Genomic DNA, 21,639 nt, shown 5'->3' with positions numbered 1-21,639 from the left:
CCTAGCGGAGGAGAAGGGGAAGGAGTCTAAGACTTCAAAGGAAAAGGCAAGTAATTCAGTCCACCACACCTAGGTCACATTATAATTCAGCCATCGGCCTTGATTGTTCTCAGCTCTGAAATCTGCATGTCACAATGGCACACCTTGGGGCGGCCTGCCCTTGGTGCCTACAGATCATCTCCAATGAAATACTTTATTACATAAAGGTTATCTGTAAATTCTTGGTTTTGAGTTTTCCACCAAAAAAAAAAAAAAAACTTAAAAATTTAGAACTCAGATTACAAAGACCTTTAAAACCCTGTGCTCTTGCTAGCAATTAAAATTATCGAAATCTGTTTCTGCCTGGGTAGGACTCAAAAGTCCCAATTTGCTCCCAGGTGGTAGTTTGCGGGTTGACTGGACTGTCGCTGCCCCCTGACCTTCCTTCTTTCTCCCTCGCATGCTCTTCACCGGTCTTGCTGTAGGAGACAGTTTTGTGTGACTTTACAGTCCTGAGGTACCTTTGAGGTGACACGAAGCTGTGAGCCTTTCTCTCCTCCCGCCCGTTTTGTCTGATTACAGGGACTGTCTGGCTCTGACCTCGGGCTTCCCAGTAGCGGCCTGGCTCCCAGACCCCTGTCTGCCCAGAATGGAAACCGGGTCTGTCCTGTTTTCACATCGCTTTCCCCTCCTTCTCTTCCTTCTCTGTATCACTTTAATTGCTGATCAAATGCATGCAGGTCCTTCAACCTCTTCTATCTGAAGGCCAGACGGCAAACGCATGTGTTTCAGTTGGCTTGATTAACTTGCTAAGGCTTTTCTCAGCCTTTTAAAACACACAAAATAATTTAGATCCTTATATAGAAGAAAAGTAGTTTAGGAAAAAGGGGCCTCTCATTTATACTTCCACAAGCACAAGTCCAAAAAATTGGTCCCTTGGGTCTCTCCTCCTTTTCCAGCAATTGTTCCCCATTTGGGGTTTCATTTGTTTTCTTAAAAATATTTTTCTCTTGTAAATGTGTCCAGGAAGCAATTTGGAAGGCTTTTGTGCATAATCCGACTCCTCTGTCTTTGGGAAGTGGGGAGAACAGCGCTCCTTCTTTGGCCGGCACTGCCGTTTCCTGTTTTGATAAGCCCAGCCTGGCGGTGCGAACAAGTGTCCGGGTCTCATGCAGGGAAGTCAGGACCAGAGCTCCGAGCGCAGATCATGTTGTGGAGGCTGAGTGGTCATCTCCTTGCTGGGTGACTCATTCCTGGTCACGCACACTCCCCGCCCGGCGCTGCGGCCTTCACAGCCTCTGTCTGTAAATGAATCATGCTCCTGTAATGAGCTCAGCCCCGGGCTGCACCGGGGAGCTGCCTTTAAGTTCCAGCACACCCTGCACAGGCACTGGCTGGCTGGGTCGTGTTCCGGGTGAGGATTGCCTTGTGACAGGGAGGCACCCTCCCCGGCCAGTTGAAGCGACCTCACGCTCCTTTTGTATCTTTAAGGCTAAGGCTGGGGTCCTTGCGGGAAAATAACAGTACTGTTTCTGCTGCATGCTTCCTGTGTGGGAATGTCCGTGCTTCATTAACCTGGGGTTTCGAGTTGTGGCTGGCTTGCTCTTGGTGGCGGTGGTCACCTTGTCACCAGTCTTTCTCACCTGGCCTTTTCTTCCAGGAGCGCCTGAAAAGAAATGACTAGAATATAGCTGCATTTCAGGGGTTCTGGGGAAGTTCACTGTTTTGAAAGTTAAAAATCATCTTATATTCAACTTTCTTGTAAATTTGGACTTGCATGTATCAGCTCGACTGCAAACGCGGTGCACACACACTCGTTTCTTCCGACGGCCGCACCGTGACTGGCCTCCGTGATGACTGCCACACGCGTGCCTTGTCACTGCTGCTTGTCGCTGTTGTTTCCAGGCCTTTAAAACCTGCCGTTCCCTCTCATCCTCCTGCCCTGTCTGCACAGCGCTGCCTGGCCGGCTCGGAATTACCGGGTGTGACTGCTCCCCGGCGGCCCCCGCACCCCCTCTTCTGTCCCCTGGCCACCTCACCGCGCCTGCGCACCCGCCGCCTGCGCGCCCCTCTGGGGTGGGGATCCCCCTGTTTGCAGCCCTGATACGGGTGAATCACTCCTTCACGTGGAGCTTATACGTGCAGTGTCTGCCACTCCCCTTTGGCCAGGTCTGGGTTTTATTTCTCCAGACGGCCGACAATAGCTGTGTCACCACTTAAGCCGCTAGGAGAGTATAGGATTGTTGGGTAGGAATGGAGCAACACTGATGACATACTTTTTCCCTTTGGATATTAGTCCATTGTACTATATTATTTAGGTCATTTCTAGTTTTAAATAAAAGGTACTTACACTATGCAGGAAACCTAAATATTCAAAGTTGGTATATTATGCTGTTAGTAAGTGTCTTGCCAATGGGTTTCAGCCCTGGGCAAGTTCACTATGGATTCACTGTGACCAAAGAAATGACAGTAGAACGTTCTTGGGGTAAAAGGGTTATACCCAACTTTATTTCCAGGTGGCAGGTCAGTCACTAGGATCCCGTCCACTCAGAGCGAGTCTGCAGGCAGCAAGCCAGTCTCTGCCTCTGGGCCTCTCTGTCTGCACAGCCGTCCTCTGAGCCTCTGTCCTCGGCGCTGCCACCACTCCAGCCTCTGCTCTGCTCTCCTGCAGCCTTGCAGCCGTGCCACCGTGTCACCCAGAGCACTGGGCAGAGCTCTTTATAGAGTCAATAATGCTGCATTGCCTACACATGTGTAGTGAGCTAGCTAACCAGGGCCAGATGAGAATCCTGGCCACAGGAACCTTCACTTAATCCACAATAAGTTTCTGAATTTCCATGAGGTTGCACACTTATGAATTAGATATATAACTGGCTGGGCAAACCAGCTGTGTCTTCAAGGTGAAATGGAGAAAATTGAAGTTCCTTTTTGCTGGGCAAAATTTGACAAGGCCATTCTTGGTATTGTAAACTCCTGTTTACCCTCAGCGATTAGTTACATAGGATTTTTAAGTTAATCACATACTCTGTTTTCTATTTAGAAATTTTCAAAGAATTATAAAATATTAAGCTGTAATTAACATCTGACTTATTCCAAAGTCACTTCATGTTAGGATAATTTTCTACACATCAAGTATGAAAATGCCATGACAAAATTCAGGATGTTTGAAATAACTGCTTGTTTTAAATCTGAATTGACAAGTTTTTACTTAGAAAGGACTGTTTTTCAGAATAGTGGATTTAAAGGATCTGCCAGAGATCATGCTGCATGCCAGCAACTGAAACCTCTCCGAGTTTTGCACGTCCTTGTTTGGCTGCACAGCCTGTGAAGGCGGTTTTGAGCTTTCCCTACATGCTTTCCATTGGGTTGAGTTCAGGACCTGTTCCTGGCACGTGTCGATCTTCCTGCGCTTACATTCTAACGGTTTCCGGGTGCTGATGGAGAGAGGAAGGCGCATTGTGCTGACAGTCTGCTTTCCTCGCAGGCGTCCGTGTTCGATGACAGCAGTCTCGGTGGGGCTCGATGGGGCCGTGCCTGCCGTTCCCACGCTGTGAGGCACTTCCTGTGGTTCCCAGATTTTCTCCCTCTGCTGCATGATGCTAGGGTGGCTCGCTGGGCACGGTTCCAGTGTGGAAGATAACTAACCAGAGTTACAGGGAGGAAGCACTGTCTCATCTCAGTTTTCCACATGAGTGTTGTGGAGAGTGTGATTTACGAAGCCTTTTGTTGTTAGTTTAATGAGCTCACTCATGGGTTTGCTGTGAGGTCAGAGGGAGAAGACTAACCTTAACTGAGTTGCATCGGCTCTTTCCCTGCAATGTGCTGACAATACTAACCAGTAACAACATGGTCTTAAAATAACAAAAGGAAGAAAAAGAATTCAACAGCCCAGAAATTATTTTCACCTCTGGATAAGAGAGGAAGATGAGCACATTTAAAGACTCAGAATATTACCCATATGTAATTTTTTTTTTGTAACTAGCACAGTTTATTTAATCTGTCTTTTGGAAATTTGAAATTTTTTTCCATGTTTTACTTCCTTCAAAAGTGCCTTTTAACCTTTTGGGGGGGTATCATTAATATACAATTACATGAGCAACATTGTGGTTACTAGATTCCCCCATTATCAAGTTCCCACCACATAACCCATTACAGTCACTATCCATCAGTGTAGTAAGATGCTGTAGAGTCACTACCTGTCTTCTCTGTGCTATACTGCCTTCCTTTGCACCCCCTACATTATATGTGTTAATCGTAATGCCCCTTATTCCCCTTATCCCTCTCTTCCTACCCACCCTTACCTTTCCCGTTGGTAACTGTTAGTCCATTCTTGGGTTCTGTGAGTCTGCTGCTGTTTTGTGCCTTCAGTTTTTTCTTTGTTCTCATTCTCCACAGAAGAGTGAAATAATTTGATAGTTGTCTTTCTCCACCTGGCTTATTTCACTGAGCATAATACCCTCTAGCTCCATCCATGTTGTTGCAAATGGTAGGATTTGTTTTCTTCTTATGGCTGAGTAATATTCCATTGTGTATATGTACCACCTCTTCTTTATGCATTCATCTACTGATGGACACTTAGGTTGCTTCCATTTCTTGGCTATTGTAAATAGTGCTGCGATAAACATAGGGGTGCATATGTCTTTTTCAAACTGGGCTGCTGCATTCTTAGGGTAAATTCCTAGAAGTGGAATTCCTGGGTCAAATGGTATTTCTATTTTTAGTTTTTTGAGGACCCTCCATACTGCTTTCCACAATGGTTGAACTAATTTACATTCCCACCAGCAGTGTAGGAGGGTTCCCCTGGCTCCACATCCTTGCCAACATTTGTTGTTTGTCTTTTGGATGTTGGCCATCCTAATTGGTGTGAGGTGATATCTCATGTGGTTTTAATTTGCATTTCTCTGATGACTAGTGATGTGGAGCATCTTTTCATGTGCCTGTTGGCCATCTGAATTTTTTCTTTGGAGAACTGTCTGTTCATATCCTCTGCCCATTTTTCAATTGGATTATTTGCTTTTTGTTTGTTGAGGCATGTGAACTCTTTATATATTTTGGATGTCAGCCCCTTATTGGATATGTTATTTATGAATACATTCTCCCATACTGTAGGATGCCTTTTAGTTCTACTGATGGTGTCCTTTGCTATACAGAAGGTTTTTAGTTTGATATAATCCCACTTGTTCATTTTTGCTTTTGTTTCCCTTGCTCGGGGAGATCTGTTCATGAAGAAGTTGCTCATGTTTATATTCAAGAGAGTTTTGCCTATGTTTTCATCTAAGAGTTTTATAGTTTCATGACTTACATTCAGGTCTTTGATCCATTTTGAGTTTACTTTCATGTGTGGAGTTAGACAGTAATCCAGTTTCATTCTCTTGCATGTAGCTGTCCAGTTTTCCCAACAGCAGCTGTTGAAGAGGCTGTCATTTCCCCATTGTATATCCATAGCTCCTTTCTCATATATTAATTGACCATATATGCTTGAGTTAATATCTGGACTCTCTATTCTGTTCCACTGGTCTATGGGTCTGTTCTTGTGCCAGTACCAAATTGTCTTGATTACTGTGGCTTTGCAGTAGAGCTTAAAGTTAGGAAGCGAGATCCCCCCCGCTTTATTCTTCCTTCTCAGGATTGCTTTGGCTATTCAGGGTCTTTTGTGGTTCTATATGAATTGTAGGACTATTTGTTCCAGTTCATTGAAGAATGCTGTCAATATTTTGATAGGGATTGCATTGAATCTGTAGATTACTTTAGACAGGATGGCCATTTCGACAATATTAATTCTACCTACCCAAGAGCATGGGTTGAATTTCCATTAGTGTTCTCTTTAATTTCTCTTAAGAGTGTCCTGTAGTTTTCAGGGTATAGGTCTTACACTTCCTTGGTTAGGTTTATTCCTAGGTATTTTATTCTTTTTGATGCAATTGTGAATGGAATTGTTTTCCTGATTTCTCTTTCTGCTAGTTCATCGTTAGTATATAGGAATGCAACAGATCTCTGTGTATTAATTTTGTATCCTGCAACTTTGCTGAATTCAGATATTAGTTCTAGTAGTTTGGAGTGGATTCTTTAGGGTTTTTTATGTATAATATCACGTCATCTGCAAACAGTGACAGTTTGACTTCTTCCTTACCAATCTAGATGGTAATTTCCCTTTTTAAATTCTATTGTCTTTCCACCTCTTCAAAGGATTTGAAATGGTAGGCTCAGCTCTCATCACAGAAGTATAGTAGCTGCACAAAAAATACTTGTTGAATGAGAAAATGAGTGAGCAAATGAGCAATAAAGGTGGACAGGATGGAAATGTGGGTCAGTATATGAAAGTGAGGAAGCTAATCTGCATGTTCTGCAGACCAGTTGAAAGACTGTCAGTCCCACTGAGTACTTGCCGGTGGCTGATGCGTCTGCAGGCCTAGGATCCCCCACAAATCCTATAAAAACGCTTCCAACCCCCACATGAAATATGATGGTTGGCTAAGAAATAGTTTAAAGTGCTTTTATAATTTTGCTTTTAAATTAATAGTTCTGGTCTATATGTGGCAGATAAAAGCAACTAAATGAGTTTCTTTGATCGTAGAATAAACAGCATACTAATTCATTAAGAGAACGAAGTGTTTCCCCAGCACTAGGTGGTTTTCTGGGGTGGTCAAAGTGGGAGTTCTAAAGCCCTGTGGGATGTATGTCTCAGATTCCCTGAATGCCACCTTGGTGGGCGGACTTGGAGTAGCTGCCCATCCGAGCTTGACCCTCAGGAGGCAGCCGGTGGGCACTGCTGATGGCTCCCCCTTCCCCACCCCTGGCCGCCATGGCTGCTCTTTCTGTGTCTGCAGCCTACTGTAGGACTTGCCTGCGATCATGGCTTTAGGGGATTTAAGAAAATGAAAGGTCTTCCCTTCCTGGCAGCACAGATGACTGGAACAGGGCCACAGGTCCCTGATGGCAAGCCACGCAGGAGGAGGAAAATAATTCTCCCCACCTGACACCATGCTCCCACGCAGGAGCTCAGCCTGTGTTTGCCGAATTAAATTGAACAAATTGAACCAAGATAAAATCCTTCAGAAGACATATTTGACAGCAAATTAGCAGGCGGAGTGGGAGGGAAGGTTCGCCGAGCTCCGTTGTTTGCCGTCTTTCCCAGCCTTGACGTCGCCTCTGCGTCTGCACCAGGTTTCCCCCGGTCACCGGTGTGGCCGCGTCAGGCTCTCCATCCAGCTTGTGTTCATGACCGCTGACAAATGGGCAGGCCGGCTGTGAGGAGACTGCGGCTCGGGTCCTGTCCTGTCCCTCAGTGCAGGACACAGCCAGAGGGACCCTCTGATGCGATCTCCGAGCCCAGGCTGCGGGGGCAGGCCTGGTCCCTGGTGCCTCTCAGGAAAACTCATCCCCATCTCCAGCGCACCCAGCCTCTGAAACCTCCCGATTCTCCCAAGAAGTTAGCCTCGACCACAGTGTGTGTTTACTATTAAACAACTTAATTACAAATAAGTGGTTAAGTGAGATTAAATAGTTAGGTATAACTATTTTGATTTCGAAAACCTTTTGATTTTATATGCTCCATCCCATTATTCAGTTAAGTGACCTCCTCAGTTGTTGGTCACGCTGGGAAGCGGTTGTCACCCCCAGTGCCGGCTGGTCCAGGAGGCAGGGAAGTTGTTTCTAGCAGAAAGTGAAAGCAGGGACGAGCCCAGCCAGCAGGCATCCTCTGGCGTAACCCTCCGCGCCCCTGCGTGGCCAGTGTCCTTCATTCCAGTCACAGATGACAAGCTTGGTGACTTGGCCAAGATCTCACAGCCATAGGGTTGGGGCCTGGGCAGGGACTCCAACCTCTCCACCCAGCGTCAGCCCCAAAAAGCCACGCTAACTCCCAAGCTGAAGCTCCCCCAAAGGTGGACCTGGGTAATACAGACTTCAGACTTGCTATTTTCTGCGTGGTCAGGTCGGGTGGTCAGAGCCATTTTTGACAAGGAGTTGGGAAACTTGGGCCGGCGAGGAGCTCCACTCTCAACCGCCCGTCGTGTCGCTCGCTGCACTGAAAGCCAGACAGCGACTGGCCTAGAAAACAGTAGGGTTTGTCTATAGGACGCAGTTCACCTCTCTTGTATCAGTGAGCCAAGAGGTGAAATTCTTCTGCCGTAAAATGCTGACATTAGGTATTTTGTGTTTTATTTTGGACAGTAAAGCTAAACGGTGAGACTCGTAATTTCCTGCATATGCCGTATGTGGCAGTGACTCCTGTGTGCATTGTATGAGCAGCTGGGTCATCTGTGCATCAGAAACAGCGTCTTACAGGGCAGTGTGAATGTTCAGTGACTATCAAGAACAGGAATGAGTACAGATAGGAGAGGAGACTTGCTCATCTTGACAAGGCTATTTATAGTCTAAAGCTGGAGTCTCTCATTCAGCAAGTATTTTTGAGTGTGCACTGTGTACATGAGGTGTCCCTTCCTCTGGTCACAGAGAATTCAAGGAACAAAATAGACACGGACCCTGCCCTCGGGGGAATCCTATTGTGGTAGAAAAACAGGCTAACTTGGCCATAGCGTTCAAAGCGAGAGTCATGAGCACCCTTGAAGTCCCGTGGCCTCCATGCTTGCCGCGTGCGGCCCCGCAGGCCCCTCAGAGAACAATCCTCAGGCCGTGCCGTAGTCTGCTCGAGGCCTGTGATCCTGAACAGGGTTCAAATCCTGCCTCCCTTCCTCCCTTCCTGCACACTGCTTGCCTCAAGAGAAAAGTAAGATGATTTAAAAAGAAAAAAAAAAAAGGCCTGAAAATGTATCTGGGACCAGAACAACTGAATACAAACCAAAGTTCGGAGGACGTACTTCCAGATAAATCGGTTGCTGGAGTTTTCCTTTACCAGAAGAGAGAAAGTTTACATAGATGGATAGACCCGGTGGATGCAACTGTACATGCAGCCAGAAGAGGTAATCTCACACTTAAAAAGAGCCGTGCCTGACTTTGTATTAAGCCAGATCTTACTTTGTTTCCACTTGGAAAAATAGTAGAGAAAGCAGGCTCTTCGATTGCCAAAAAGCCATGCGCCTTGATCGGCTCTTCACATTCTGCGCTGGATTGGAGGGCAGCTCATGTTCTCAAAAGCAGTCATTTCCACACGATGAGGTGGTTTCTGCACATAGCCAGGCATGACCCCACACCCAAGCTGAAGGGATGCTCTTTGTTCCTACTAACCAAAAATTCTGTGTTCTTTTGATGTTATGATTAATCTCTAAAAATTCTTAGTGGGCGTTTCTTTGCAGCTGTGAAAGGCATGGTCTTCTTTTCCCAGGGGCACCTGTGCTCCATGCTGACCTCCCTCCTCTGCCTTGCACGTGGCTGACCTCTCCATCTCCCTGGAGCGCGGTCGGGTGACTCTGCCCCATTGCACCTTTGCTGACCCTGTCCCTTTGTTTCTGTCTGCGCGTCCTGGCGGCGGGCTGTGTGGGCAGCCCTCGGAGCCCAGCGGCCACCTGAACTCCAGCTCGCGCGCCTCCTCCAGAGCCAGCTCGGCGCGGGCCAGCCCAGTGGTGAGTGTGCCCCTGCCCGCGCCACTCGCCTGTCCTTCCGCCGCCTCCCAATAGAATAGCACTAGTTGGGGATGTCAGACCTGCACTGTGGAATTTCTGAAGGACCCTGTAAGGAACTGTTAACGGCACTTGGAGTTGGGGTCTTACCAGGAAGACGGAAACTCAGTATGGGAGGCGGAGGGCAGGGTGGCCGTGCCTACTGGGTGTGGGTTTGTAGTGATGAAAGATCGGAAGGACTGACCTCTGCCATTTTGTAAATGCCATGGGGCTCCCCAGTCCCCCACTGCTTCTCGAATTGTTCAGTATGTGTGTTTGTTTCACTCCTGCTTGTCCCTCAGCATGACACGACACAAGTTTTGCTTTGGAAAATCGGTGGCCATCTGTCTAGTCCCGGTCCTTTAGGTCTCGGTATTCTGTGTTTTCGCCATTTCAGTTTCCTCATCTGAGGCTTGCATAAGGATGCCTTCTACACATTCTTTTAACAGCAGAGGTTTTGCAGTTCAGGGCTGCCCAGGTTATGAGGATGGGGTGGTGGCGGGGGACAGGTACAGTGGCAGGGAAGGGCGAGAGAGGGGGCTGCGTCCGGTGATGCATGCGTGCCCTGCAGGAGGGAGGATGGCCCCAAGGCCAGCGGTGCCCCACTTGATAAGCCCTGGGCTCAAGAAAGCAGAGCAGGGCCAGTAGGTGTCTTGTCTCCTCTCCCCAGCTGTAGAGAAGCTCGAGTGTGGTTTGTGACTTAGGTACCCAGCCCCACTGTTAGATGTGTTGGTGCTCAGGATGTAGCAAGTGTCCTGGTAATCAAAAAGGAGGCAGTGGAGCTGAGATTTCCTGCTTGTACAGATGCATGTGTTAGGTGCTGGTGATGTTTGTTTTTTAAATTCAATACTGTCTTTTAAAGCCGTGAGGTTTCATACCAAAAGCAGGTATCATCCTTTTCTAAGGAAGCAAATGAAGGGATCCCTGGACCCTGAGCCTGTATTGCTGAGTAGAGCAGCCTCAGTGCCCCTGCCCAGACTCCAAGGCCAGGGCTGGAGCCACTCATCCCTAGGCTTGCACTGGTGTTCTGCTGACAGGAGGAACATGTTGCTGTCCATCATTTACACTTTGGGGGGCAGGAAGCCAGAGATAGATGGTGGCGTGCGTGTACTAGAACAGGAGAGCTGGTCTCTGTGCAGATGAGACTGCCTCCTCTGCGTAAGGTGCAGACACTTGCTGGTGCACCTCTGAGGCGCCCACCCACCCTCAGCCCATGTGAGCCCCCCAGCTGGGAGACCAACAATGAAGAAGATAGAAGAGCCGTGTCCTGAGCTGTCCCAGGCATGTGCAGCGGACCTCGGTGACAGATTCCCTGCAAAGGCTGGGGCTCACCACTCCATGCAGGACCAGCAGCAAGAATATTAAGATGTTCCGTTCAGTGTCACGTGACTTCCGTTTTCAACAAGTTGCTTCCTAAGGGTGTCACGTAAAGGACCAGAGCACAGAGTCTGTGAATGAATGAATGCCTTTCAGGGCGGGTGGTCAGCCTCTGGCCTAGCCACGCCTCCCTTTGAGTCGGGCTGTTGATCGCGTGTCCCCTGCGGTGTGGCAGCCCTGAGTCCATCGGCTAATCTCCATGAAACCTTAGGACCCAGAATAAAGCTTTTCCTTCATAAAGCTTTTCCATAAATCAGTTTATGTCCCTCTTCCTTACAAATAACACTCACACTCACTTTCTGGAGAGAAATACAAGTATCCACAACTGACAGAAGGCCTGACTCTCAGAGGCTCCCAAACCCCCTAGTCGCCTGCCCGCATGGCTCAAGTGAAGTGTGGAATTGTGAGGCCCGTGGTTGTTGGGCATCTCTGGGTTTATTCATGCATATGATGAAGTCACAGAGGGACAAGGCTCAGGCTAGTCACTTAGACTGAAGAGGTTGAAATGAGATACATATTTCCTTGTCATGTGCCTCCAAATTTGTGAAAACTTCACTTCCATGCCGTGGCTTAGAGATGACTACAGCCAGAGGCGCGCCTGAGTGCACCCAGCGTGCCTGGGGTCTCATGACAGTAGGCAGGGCCTGGCAAGGTCTGGGGCCCAGGTGCCCCCAGACCCAGAGCTCCCCCACCCTCGAGGATACCACTTTTCTCCAGGTGCCATTGTGGGGAAAAACCACTGGCTGGAGGACTCGGAGCTTTGCCAGTTCTAAAGCTGTCTTTTAATTCTCTGAGTTTATAGCTGAAGAGACTTATCACTCTGCTCACATATTACTTCCTGCTGAGTTCTGAATGGAAGGTGGGCAAAGAGCCCAGTGTACAAGACTATCAGGTATTTGAACTGATTTTCAATTTATTATGGATAATCAGTTTCAATCGTGTCTTCCCTGTGTCACCTGCTCTTTGACAAAGGTCAGTTGGTTGGGCTGTTGACACATGTAGTGAGTAAAGGTCGGCATTCCTCAGGCTGTGTGACACAGGCCGTCTTCCCACCCATCGGGACACCTCATATGAGTGGGGTCCTCAAAGCTGAAGATGCCTGTATGTGGCCCCCAGAACGGCAGAGGCATCTCTGTGACACACAGGGCACTTCCCCGGGACACGGTTAGTGGCTGTTGAGCATCTCGAGTGGAACACAAGCAGCAATCCGGGTACCTGCAGAGGTTCCAGAGGATGGGGCTGAGCCGGCCCTGTTCTGTGAGCTCCAGAACTCGCCGTCGTCTTACACGGAGTCTGCACCATTTCTGTTTCTGCCTCTGGGGTGGCTGCTGTGGGTGCTGTGCTTGGAGCTTGCTAGGCCAGCAGAGTGTTGGTGGCCATACTGGGCCTTGTTGACCAGAAAAGAGTCAGGAAAGTTGTGCTGGGATGGGACCCCTGGTCCTCCTGCATGGGGGGGGGGGGGCAGAGCCAGGGAGAGGCCCACGGGGCCAGTGACCCAGCAGCCTGGCCCCTCAGCAGCACAGAGCAGGAAGGGAGTAGGGAGTTACAAGCCCAGGTCAGACGTCCCAGCTCTCGCTCCTGGCTGGGGACCTCTGGCCGGGCACGTAAACTTCCTGAGCTTTACCTGGAGAGCTGGGGTGATGACACCCTTAAGAAATAAGACAACTGAAGAAGCAGGCACTGTTAAGTTCTCCTCTGTGAGTCATCCGGGCACCGTGGCATGTGGGAAGTGCCCCCTAGCCTGGTGATTCATCAGGGAGCAATATGAGAGAGGACAGGGAGGGACATGTGCTATGGGGGCGGGGGCAGCCCTGGAAGGCTCCGAATGTGGAGGGAAGGCTGAGCTCAGAGCAGCCTCAGCTGCCAAAGGCCCCACCCCTGGGGAAAGCGGAGAAGTGCCTGCCCATCTCAGTGGGACAAGGCTTTCTGGCTCCCACTCTGTGGGTGAGCTTCATGCTCTCAAGTCCAGGGTGCCCTTGAGGAAGTTGTAGTCCATTCATTCAGCCAATGCTAATTGAGCATCTAGAGTGTTCTGGGCCACAGTGATGAGCAAATGGACCTGTCCCTGCCCTCACAGACACAAATGGGGAGATGGACACTCAGCAAATGGGTGCACATGCAATTTAAAGGTCAGCAACACGGGCTCCAGGGGAGAGGCAGGAGGCTTCCAGAGAGCTGGAGTCGGGAGGGCTGGCCATGCAGGCCTGAAGTGCACAGCCAGGCGGGGGCCCCACCGGGGAAGCCCACGCCCGTGGGTCACCCCCAGGAAACCAGGGAGGCTCCTGCGTTTCTGAGACATCCGTCAGGAGCGTCCGGAGTGGAGGCAGCACGCGTTGCCTGTGTGTACTCAGAGGGAACGTGAGTGATGGGCCGCGCGTCCAGCCCATTTGAGCTGGAAAAGCAAGAGGCTGTAGTGAACCATGGTTTATGTTGCCTGAGGACGTGGGGGCTGGCAGGGACCAGGTGGGAAAACAGGTCTTGAATTATGAATACGAGAACTCAAGGACAAGTCTTTCAGGAGAATGTCAATATTATTTAAAACCAAAATTTTCCACTCGAATGGTAGACTCCACTGCAATTTATATTTGAAGGAAAATTACCTTTAAAATGGGTGTTTTCTGAGCATTGTTCACTACTGTCACCTTGTTTCCTGAGAGGGACCGTGCAGCGACTGCCTCTGTGACCCCATTTCCCACCCAGGGCCTGGGACTGCCTGGCTGGGGAGGGACACAGCAGGGAAAAGTTCCTTTGTGCCCAGCCCCTCTGCGGTGGGGGGTGGGGGGGAGGTCTCCATGCCCACAGGGTGTATCCTGTCTCTAGGAAGGTAGGCAAGCCTCTGGCAATACAGGAAACCTGGGATTTTAAGCTTGGCATCACGTTCAGTGAGCCAAGACAGTAAACTCATCTAGACATGATGTTAGAAGATTGGAAGTAATAAAATATTTAATATTTTACTTGTAAGCATTTTTTTTTTAAAGGAAGAGTTGCCATAACATAAAATTTCACGGACAAGTTTTTAGAATTGACCATTTCCAGTAGATTTTAAAAGATGTCTTTGCATATACTCAATTGTGCTTATAAAATACTGGCATATTTCATAAACCTGTTACTACCGTGTTTTCACATTGACCTAAAACGTTTAGTATTGCTCAGGAAGTGAGAGTAATAAAGCTAAAAAGCTGCTTAATGTGGCACTCTTGTCCTGTCACAGATGAGGAGTCTGACGTTCACAGAGGTCTGGTGGCTGGGGCAGGTCCCGTGCTGGTAGGCCAGAGCCTCGGGAGCACATGTGCCCCACGCTGCTCTGTGTCCACGCCACGGGGTTCCCAGCCGTGTCCTTCAGCAGCCACAGTGGTGTCTAAACATCCTTCCATCTATCCCTTTCCTTGTATGTTATTTTCAGAGAGAAAGTGCTGTGCTTTTTGTCAAAGTTAAACATTCCTTCTGGGTTACCTGTTCCTTTGTTTAGGGGACGGGGTTGGGGGTTGATTAAAGTGGGTGCAGTGCCTGGTGCCGCACTGAGCTCGCACAGGCCGCCATCTAGTGGGAGCTCGGGGACTGCGACAGCTCTGTGCCCGTGTTGCTTTCCACGGGCTCCTAACCGGTGCCCGAAAGGCTGGCGAGTCAAGTATCCGTTGCAGTCAGGCACACACGCGATGTGGCGGCCCTGGGAGCCAGGCCTCAGGGCTAACCTCAGATCAGTGGCTGGTTTTGCAGTTGCCTTCCATGAGATTAATGGAGTGTTTTGTAGGGTTCCATCGGGCCTCTGGGTTGGCTGATTGGCTGTCACACTGCTGTTATTTTAGGAATTGCTTCAGGGATCCTGCCTTTGGAGAGAAAGTTGAAGGTGTGAGGAGTTAGGAGGAGAGAGAGTGGCCGTTAGTGAGCCTCCTGGTTAGGGACAGGATTCTGAGGGCAGGGGCATCCAGCCAGCGAGGGCCTGGGTGGGCACAAGACAGGAGTGGCCATCGTTACAGATCACCTACACCTGTGCTCTCCTGCGCACAGCACTGTGCTGGCAGCGTATGCATTGCGAGCCGCCCGGCCATGGCCTTGGACCCTGCCATGCAGATCTCCCAGCCTGTAATCTGGACCATCTGTGATGGCCAACTTGAACACCCTGAGCATACCCACCTGCCTGGCCCAGTGGCTGCAGGGCACCCACCAGGTCTGCTGCGTCAGAGACGTGATCTTCACTTGTCACACGCACTGCAGGGGACCCCCTGGCGAGGAGATTTAAGAATTCCCAAGCTACCGGAGGTGGGATTGGCAACACGAAGGGAAAAGCGTTATGAGCGGTCAGCTTTCCCAGAGTCGGGACCGCTGAGCATGGGTTTTTCCTGTGCCCCATGACCTTCCTAGTGGGCTGGTGGAAAGGAGCCCCTCACTGTGCCAGAAAAAGAAAGAGGAAGTCGACCTCTGCTGGATGCTGAGCAAAGAAACAACTAGAACTCATGCCAGCCGCAGCCTCTCGACCCCAAGACACCCACATCGTGCAGGGTCTCTCGGAGTCAACGCCGGTGCCCCCTCTGTGGCTCCGTAGGCTGCTCTGGGGGCCTCGGGGGCACGCCCCAACAGGAAGGATGTGTAAAGCCAAGTCCTTGGGGTCCCACTTCTTACCCGGCAGACTCTCCCGTACCTTCACCAGCCTGCACGCACCGGCTTCCCCCGTCTAGGCATCAGCCCCAGGATGTCGAAACCAGAATGTTCACATTGGCCCCGTGACGCGTGAGGAACGGAAACAGCTGCAGTCGGCCCCAGGCTCTCCCTTTCCTGCAGACCGAGTCAGCGGCAGCCGGAGTGGAAGCCCCGCGGTGCCGAGGCCCTGGGCTGCCCGCACCCTTTAACCGCAGTGACTGGCGGGTCGGCACATGTGATGCGCTTTGGCCTCTGCTACACTGAGACCTACCCACAGAACTGTAGAAGCCTATAAATAAACCCCTTCACGTGCAGTTCATTGGCAAATCCCTTATTAAGGGTCTTTCCGTGGTCGGTGTGTATTTTGCTTAGATGTCATTATGTTCCTGCGGAAATTGTCCAAGTTGGAAATCCACACAGCCAAGTTCTTCCTGGCACACTGCGCTGCCCGTGGGTCATGGCTGTGTCTCCTCTGCCTGGCAGAAGCATATCAGGGAATCTCATTGGCAAAGCAGTTTTTAAGCTAACAAAAGAGGCTAATGTTTTATTATTTTCTTACCCTCTAAATCCATGTTATCCATCTGATGCTTTTCAATAATATCTGTCCATTTTCCTCTGTAGGTTGAAGAGAGACCAGAAAAAGATTTCACTGAGAAGGTAAGGAATTTCTGGGAGACTATATTGTATAAACCACAGGGGGCCTACTTTCTGGGTGAAACTGACAAGCGAACATGCTACACAATCTCTAATAAAGATGTTCACCTCCGTGTGGCCCACCAGTTGGTGTGGCATCCTTTAGGGACCCCCTAGGAGTCACTTCCAGTATGTGTGCAATTCTGCAGAACAAAGGAATCTACAGCGGGCCCTGCTGTGGAGCTTAAGGTTAATCCAGACAGATTCCCAGGCGTCATCCACAGGCCCCCACAGTGGGCTTCCTCCCCGTAATCCCACTGAAGATTTTCCAACTTGGAAACTGAATTCAAAGAAGGGTACAGTCACTTCAGTCTGTCTGAGTTCGTTCTGGTCCTTGGCACCTTCTAGGGGTCCCGGAGCCTGTCCGGCCTGTCTGCAGCCACACTGGCCTCCCTGGGTGGGACATCCTCTCGGAGGGGAAGTGGGGACACCTCCATCTCCATTGACACCGAGGCATCCATTAGGGAAATCAAGGTAAGGCTCTCTACCGACTGATGACCTAGAGGAACTTTTATGAAAATAAGCCTTCAATATAAAAAGACTTAATCCATAAAGTTCCTGACTTTTCTTCTTTGTCCAGTCTCCCCTGCCTCCCATAAACACACTGTTCTTAAAACACCAAGACCCAGCTCAGCTGCGGTCTCCTGCAGAAAGCCGACCCTGCCCATCCCCACCCCTTCCCCCAGAATAGGCAGACCCACACTGGCCCTCTGCGGCCCCTCTGCTCTCTGGGCACACTGTGGTGAGTGTCCCTGCTGTGCTGCCCTGCGGCACTTGGCCCTCTGCATGCCTAGCGTGTGTGGACATCCAGTGTCCGTACTTAGAATGTGTTGGACCCTGATCGCCCACTCCTCCCTCCCCACCACCTTGCCCTGGAGAATCCCCACCTCTGGTGGTGGTGCCCTTTCCCTTCTGTTTGTGGAAAGCCTGAGGAGACCTCAGCCTTGTATTTTGGAGATTCTTTCTTCTCTCACTGGAATGTAGACATGACACATTGTTACATCCTTAACACGTGGCACAGGGCCAGGCAGGTGGGAGTGCTCAGGGTGTGAGAGGTACGGTATTGTTTGTTAGAGTAACTGGGAGCCTTGCATCTCGAGAAGAGACACCAAAAGAAGGTTAAGCTACTAGAAATTTGAGTCTCTAGTGAGCAGAGCCGAGGTCAGAGGGGGACTTAAATGTTTGGATTTGGCTTCATTTGTGAAGGAGCTTTCCAATAATTAAAACTGGTTAAGAGGGGAGGCTGCCACTGGTGTCTGAACAGCTGGGTGACCGTGTGCCGGGAGGCCAGGAAAGGGATTTAGGCATCGGCGGGAGTGGGTCTCCTGCAGATGCCGCCTGACTCCTGCACTATGTGAGAATGATTTTTGGCCCTTCCTGGATGTGCCCCGGTGCCCCCCTCAGCCTCCTGCAGCTCCTTGTTCGTTCCTTTGGTACGTCAAAGTAGACTTGCTGCAACCATAATTCATCTCTGCTCTTAGGTGTGAGCACCATTCATTTGTTCAGCAAGCACTTACTGAGTCTGTCTCATGCCGGACACCAGAGTGAGGCGGTGAGCGGGGCAGCAGAGACTCAGAGTCTGTAGACACGGGAACAATGCTCTGCGGTTTCTGTCTTTAGGATCAAACTGTATCTAGCGCAGAGTACGAGCCCAGAGAGCTTGAATGAACTACTGAAGATGAGTAAAACGATTTGTTCCATTTCCAGGCTCTTTCCCTATTTTATAAAACGATGCAAAATCATGAGATATATACCTCAACATATAAAATTGTGTGAAATTATGAGACACACCCAAATTTTAATCTTTGTAATACTGAAATTTATCTTATTTTTCCTTTAGCACTTACTTAAAAACATGAAAAGAAAACCGCTGCTCAGGTTGCCCAAAGAAGGGAAACTACCCAAAAGTGGAAAAGCTTTAGGGAATCCCTCTTTGTGGTCTTGGTTAGCTTTTCCCCTTGACTTCGTTTGCCTTTTTTGCCATTTCTCCAGGAACTCAATGAGTTAAAGGACCAGATTCAGGATGTAGAAGGCAAATACATGCGGGGGTTGAAAGAGCTGAAGGTACCAGTTTACGGGCTCAATGATATTAACCCAGCTTAACTTTCAAAACCCCTAAAGAGGACATTCGAACTGCATGCTTGCTCCAAAGAGGGCCCCCAGGCTGGAGAAGAGCTCACCACGGCAGGAATGTCTGCACGGGTGTGTGCACACGTCCCATCCCCCGGTGCCGCTCTGGAGCCAAGACTTGGAAAGTAGTCCTCAGCAGGAGAAGTTACTAACGTGTTTTCTGATGCATGTCTCGTACTCACCCTCCCTCCCTCCCGGTTTCTCACTTCTCACAGAAGCACACCATACGTTTGAAGGATTTTGTTTTCTGAGCTTTCTGTAGCAGTTGCATACACATGATGCTTCATTTAATTTACCTCTCAGAATATCTCCCGTCTACCAATAAGGCAGTCCTTATTGCTATGCCTGTGAAATACCCAAATTGTTTGCAGACTGTAAAATTTTACTAATTGAAGCAGTGTCTGAATGTGCAGTGCATCATCTCAGATTTATTTGAGTGAACACACAGTACTTTGAGAATACGGAACCACTGCCTTGTGCCAGCCAGGAAGTTTAGTCACTGCATCCCCTGAAGGTAAAGTGAACAGTCAGGGACTGTGTTCTCTGTCTTCGCTTAGGCAGCTTATAGCACATCATGGATCTAGCAATAGATGCCAAACTTGTTATTTTCTTTTCGGTTCCCGGGAAAGTACCCGAAAAGTAGTCTGAGTTCAGTATCAGATGATGTGTTTGTTGTAACATGACTAATCACTTTCATATTTGTCACCTGTCTTTAGAAAAGGGGGGAATTATGACTGGCTTTCAGCTCACATGGAAAGGGAGCCACTGAACCAGCCCGGGAATCACTGGCCCCAGGTTTTCAGTACAGGCTAGACCAGCAGGTGTCCGTGAAGCCTCCTTCCTCGTGACCCCTGCCGCCCCTGGCCACGCAGTGCCCCCCTCCCCTTAACTTTGGGTGGCTCACACCCCAGGGGTTCTCTTCTCTCCATTCGCCCAGAGTCACCGTCCCCTGAGCCAAAGCACTGCTGTACTGACTGCAGGACTGTGAGCCGTGGGAGGGCCGAGTTTACTCTGCAAGCCTCCCTGGGCTGGGCTTTAAAAGGAATGACCTTTGTCTTCCCAGCACCTACCCAGCAAGACTTTAATTTTCCTGTGGGTTGAAAATCGGATATTCCACTTACTGCTCGCCTGTTCCCAGCCACAGACAGGAGTGAGCAGCAGCTTGTGCTGTGCTCCCCCGCCATCACGTCCTGGCTCTTTCCCAAGTCCTGGGCACAGACCTTAAGTGATGACTTCAGAGACCTGTCGAACAGCGCAACCCACTAGAGCAGGTTCCCGAACCGTGCGGTCAGGACTCTGCTGCCCCAGGACCTGAACCTTTTCCCTCCCTCCATCGACCTGTCCCAATGACTGTGTGAATTGTTTTCATCCCTGGACACAGTTCATAACTAATTTTCTGAGCAGTGAGAATTTGATCAAATTGAAAACGGGGAATTTCTGTGCATTTGAAATTGCCATGTGTTTCTTATTCTGGTTTACTTATTCCAAGAAAAAAAGTCTAAATTTAGGCTGAGTTTCTTGTTTTGTTTTATTTTAAGGAATACTAAACTAATCTTTGTTTTTGTTTTCTTACTACAAATAAAAACTACGCCCTGGTTTCTGCAGGACTCACTAGCAGAAGTTGAAGAGAAATATAAGAAGGCTATGGTTTCCAACGCTCAGCTAGACAACGAAAAGACAAATTTCATGTACCAGGTTGATACCCTGAAAGATACGCTGCTGGAGCTCGAAGAACAGCTGGCCGAATCCAGGCGACAGTATGAAGAGAAAAACAAAGTAAGCTTTAGTGTGAGAAAGGATGGTGTATGTAGATCACATATAATATATACATATATACATAGTGATTGTGTATATGTATATATGTGTGTATATAACATACACACATATATACATATATACACACATACATACAGTTGACGCTTGAACAACACAGGTTTGAACTACACAGGTCCACTTGACATGGATTTTTTTCCGTGAATATATTGGAAAATGTTTAGGAGATTTGTGACAATTTGGTGAAACATTTTCTTTTTTCTAGCTTATTTTGTTGTAAGAATGTATTACATAATATGTATAACATACAAGATGTGTTAATCTACCGTTTATGTTACAGTAAGGCTTCTGGTCAACAGTAGGCAATGAGTAGTTAAGTTTTGGGGGTGTCAGAACTTACACAATGATTTTCGACTTCACAGGAGTTGGTGTCCCTGACCCCCTCATTTAGGGTCAGCTGTATAATGGTTCCTTTCAACAATGGTCCTCTGCTTGTCCAGGAAGCCCAAATGTCTGGAAATAAGAAAGCCTTGCTCTTTGCTAAGGAACTTGAAATGTTGATACATACAATTTAAATGTTGACTAGAGACGTTTTACAAGGAGAACATTTGTGTCTGGCATGTAAGGTACAGTCATGCCCATGGGAAAACACACCTACGGAAAGCCACCATGTTTGGACAGGCATGATTGGGTACGTCCACACTTCCCAGTGATACACAGCCCCTGATTTTTGTTTTGTTGTCACTTAACACTGTAGAGAAAGAGTTGGAAGTAGCAAAGATTTAAGAAAATTCATTTATTTTCCACCAGTTGGGAAAAGAAACACTCCATTTAACAGTTCAATACCTTCATTAAGCTCAGTGAAGTATAGAGTGTTATTGAGCTTTCTTTAAAAACACCTGAAATTAACGTGTAAATTTATGGTATCAGCAAAGAGCATAAGCATATGTTGAAATGAATGACAGCGGGCTGTTTGGTGAAGGCTGGGCTTAGACATTCTTTGTGAGATACAGAGCAAGGGATACTTGCTTTTCATATTTCTGAGAATTAGTTTATCAAACCCTAGAATATTGTCCAATTTTTCAGAATTGCTGAGATAATGAAAATTTAATTTGTAAGTTTCATTATCTTTTTATTTTTAAAATAGCTATATCCTCTAAATTGCAAGGGTTAAAAACCAAGGTGCCAGTACATACATAAAGGCCTCCTGTGACTGCTGTAGGCTTGACTTGGAAGCTAAAGAAGTATTTATTCATGAAGCTCCTGAGAGCTGAACTCTGAAACAAAGGAGAAGCTTACCAAGAACTCCCAGGTCTGAGCCCGGAGAAGCTGGGCCATCTGCAATATTATCCCAAGCTGGGGCCCACGGACCCACCAAAGCCCAATAGGGCCTTGTCCCAGCTAGGGGGTACCCATCCTTCAGAAAGCAGGTGAGCAGACAAGAGAAGCTCCCATGAGCTCCCTCCTGAAATAACCCAGCCCACACATGTAG

General features: G+C 48.6%; 1 protein-coding gene across 50 annotated transcripts in view; it reads left to right on the top strand.

Annotated features, from left to right (window-relative positions):
- Positions 1-21,639, top strand: part of LRRFIP1 (LRR binding FLII interacting protein 1) — a 131,267-nt gene that overhangs the window by 89,032 nt on the left and 20,596 nt on the right. For 27 of the 50 annotated variants that reach the window (XM_036901140.2, XM_036901141.2, XM_036901145.2 and 24 more), the window contains 7 exons: positions 562-639; positions 3,464-3,529; positions 9,423-9,500; positions 16,173-16,208; positions 16,593-16,718; positions 18,237-18,308; positions 19,980-20,150. In XM_036901140.2, the coding sequence (XP_036757035.2) occupies positions 562-639; positions 3,464-3,529; positions 9,423-9,500; positions 16,173-16,208; positions 16,593-16,718; positions 18,237-18,308; positions 19,980-20,150 (627 nt within the window). The remainder of the gene's footprint in view (positions 1-561; positions 640-3,463; positions 3,530-9,422; positions 9,501-16,172; positions 16,209-16,592; positions 16,719-18,236; positions 18,309-19,979; positions 20,151-21,639) is intronic. The other 23 variants (XM_036901123.2, XM_036901116.2, XM_036901132.2 and 20 more) reach the window with 6 other exon arrangements.

The sequence above is a fragment of the Manis pentadactyla genome, chromosome 6 (genome assembly GCF_030020395.1).
Source record: "Manis pentadactyla isolate mManPen7 chromosome 6, mManPen7.hap1, whole genome shotgun sequence".
In the NCBI taxonomy this organism is placed as follows: Eukaryota; Metazoa; Chordata; class Mammalia; order Pholidota; family Manidae; genus Manis; species Manis pentadactyla.
The sequence above is the reverse complement of the archived record's forward strand: the minus strand, read 5'-3'. Positions and strand labels throughout refer to the sequence as shown.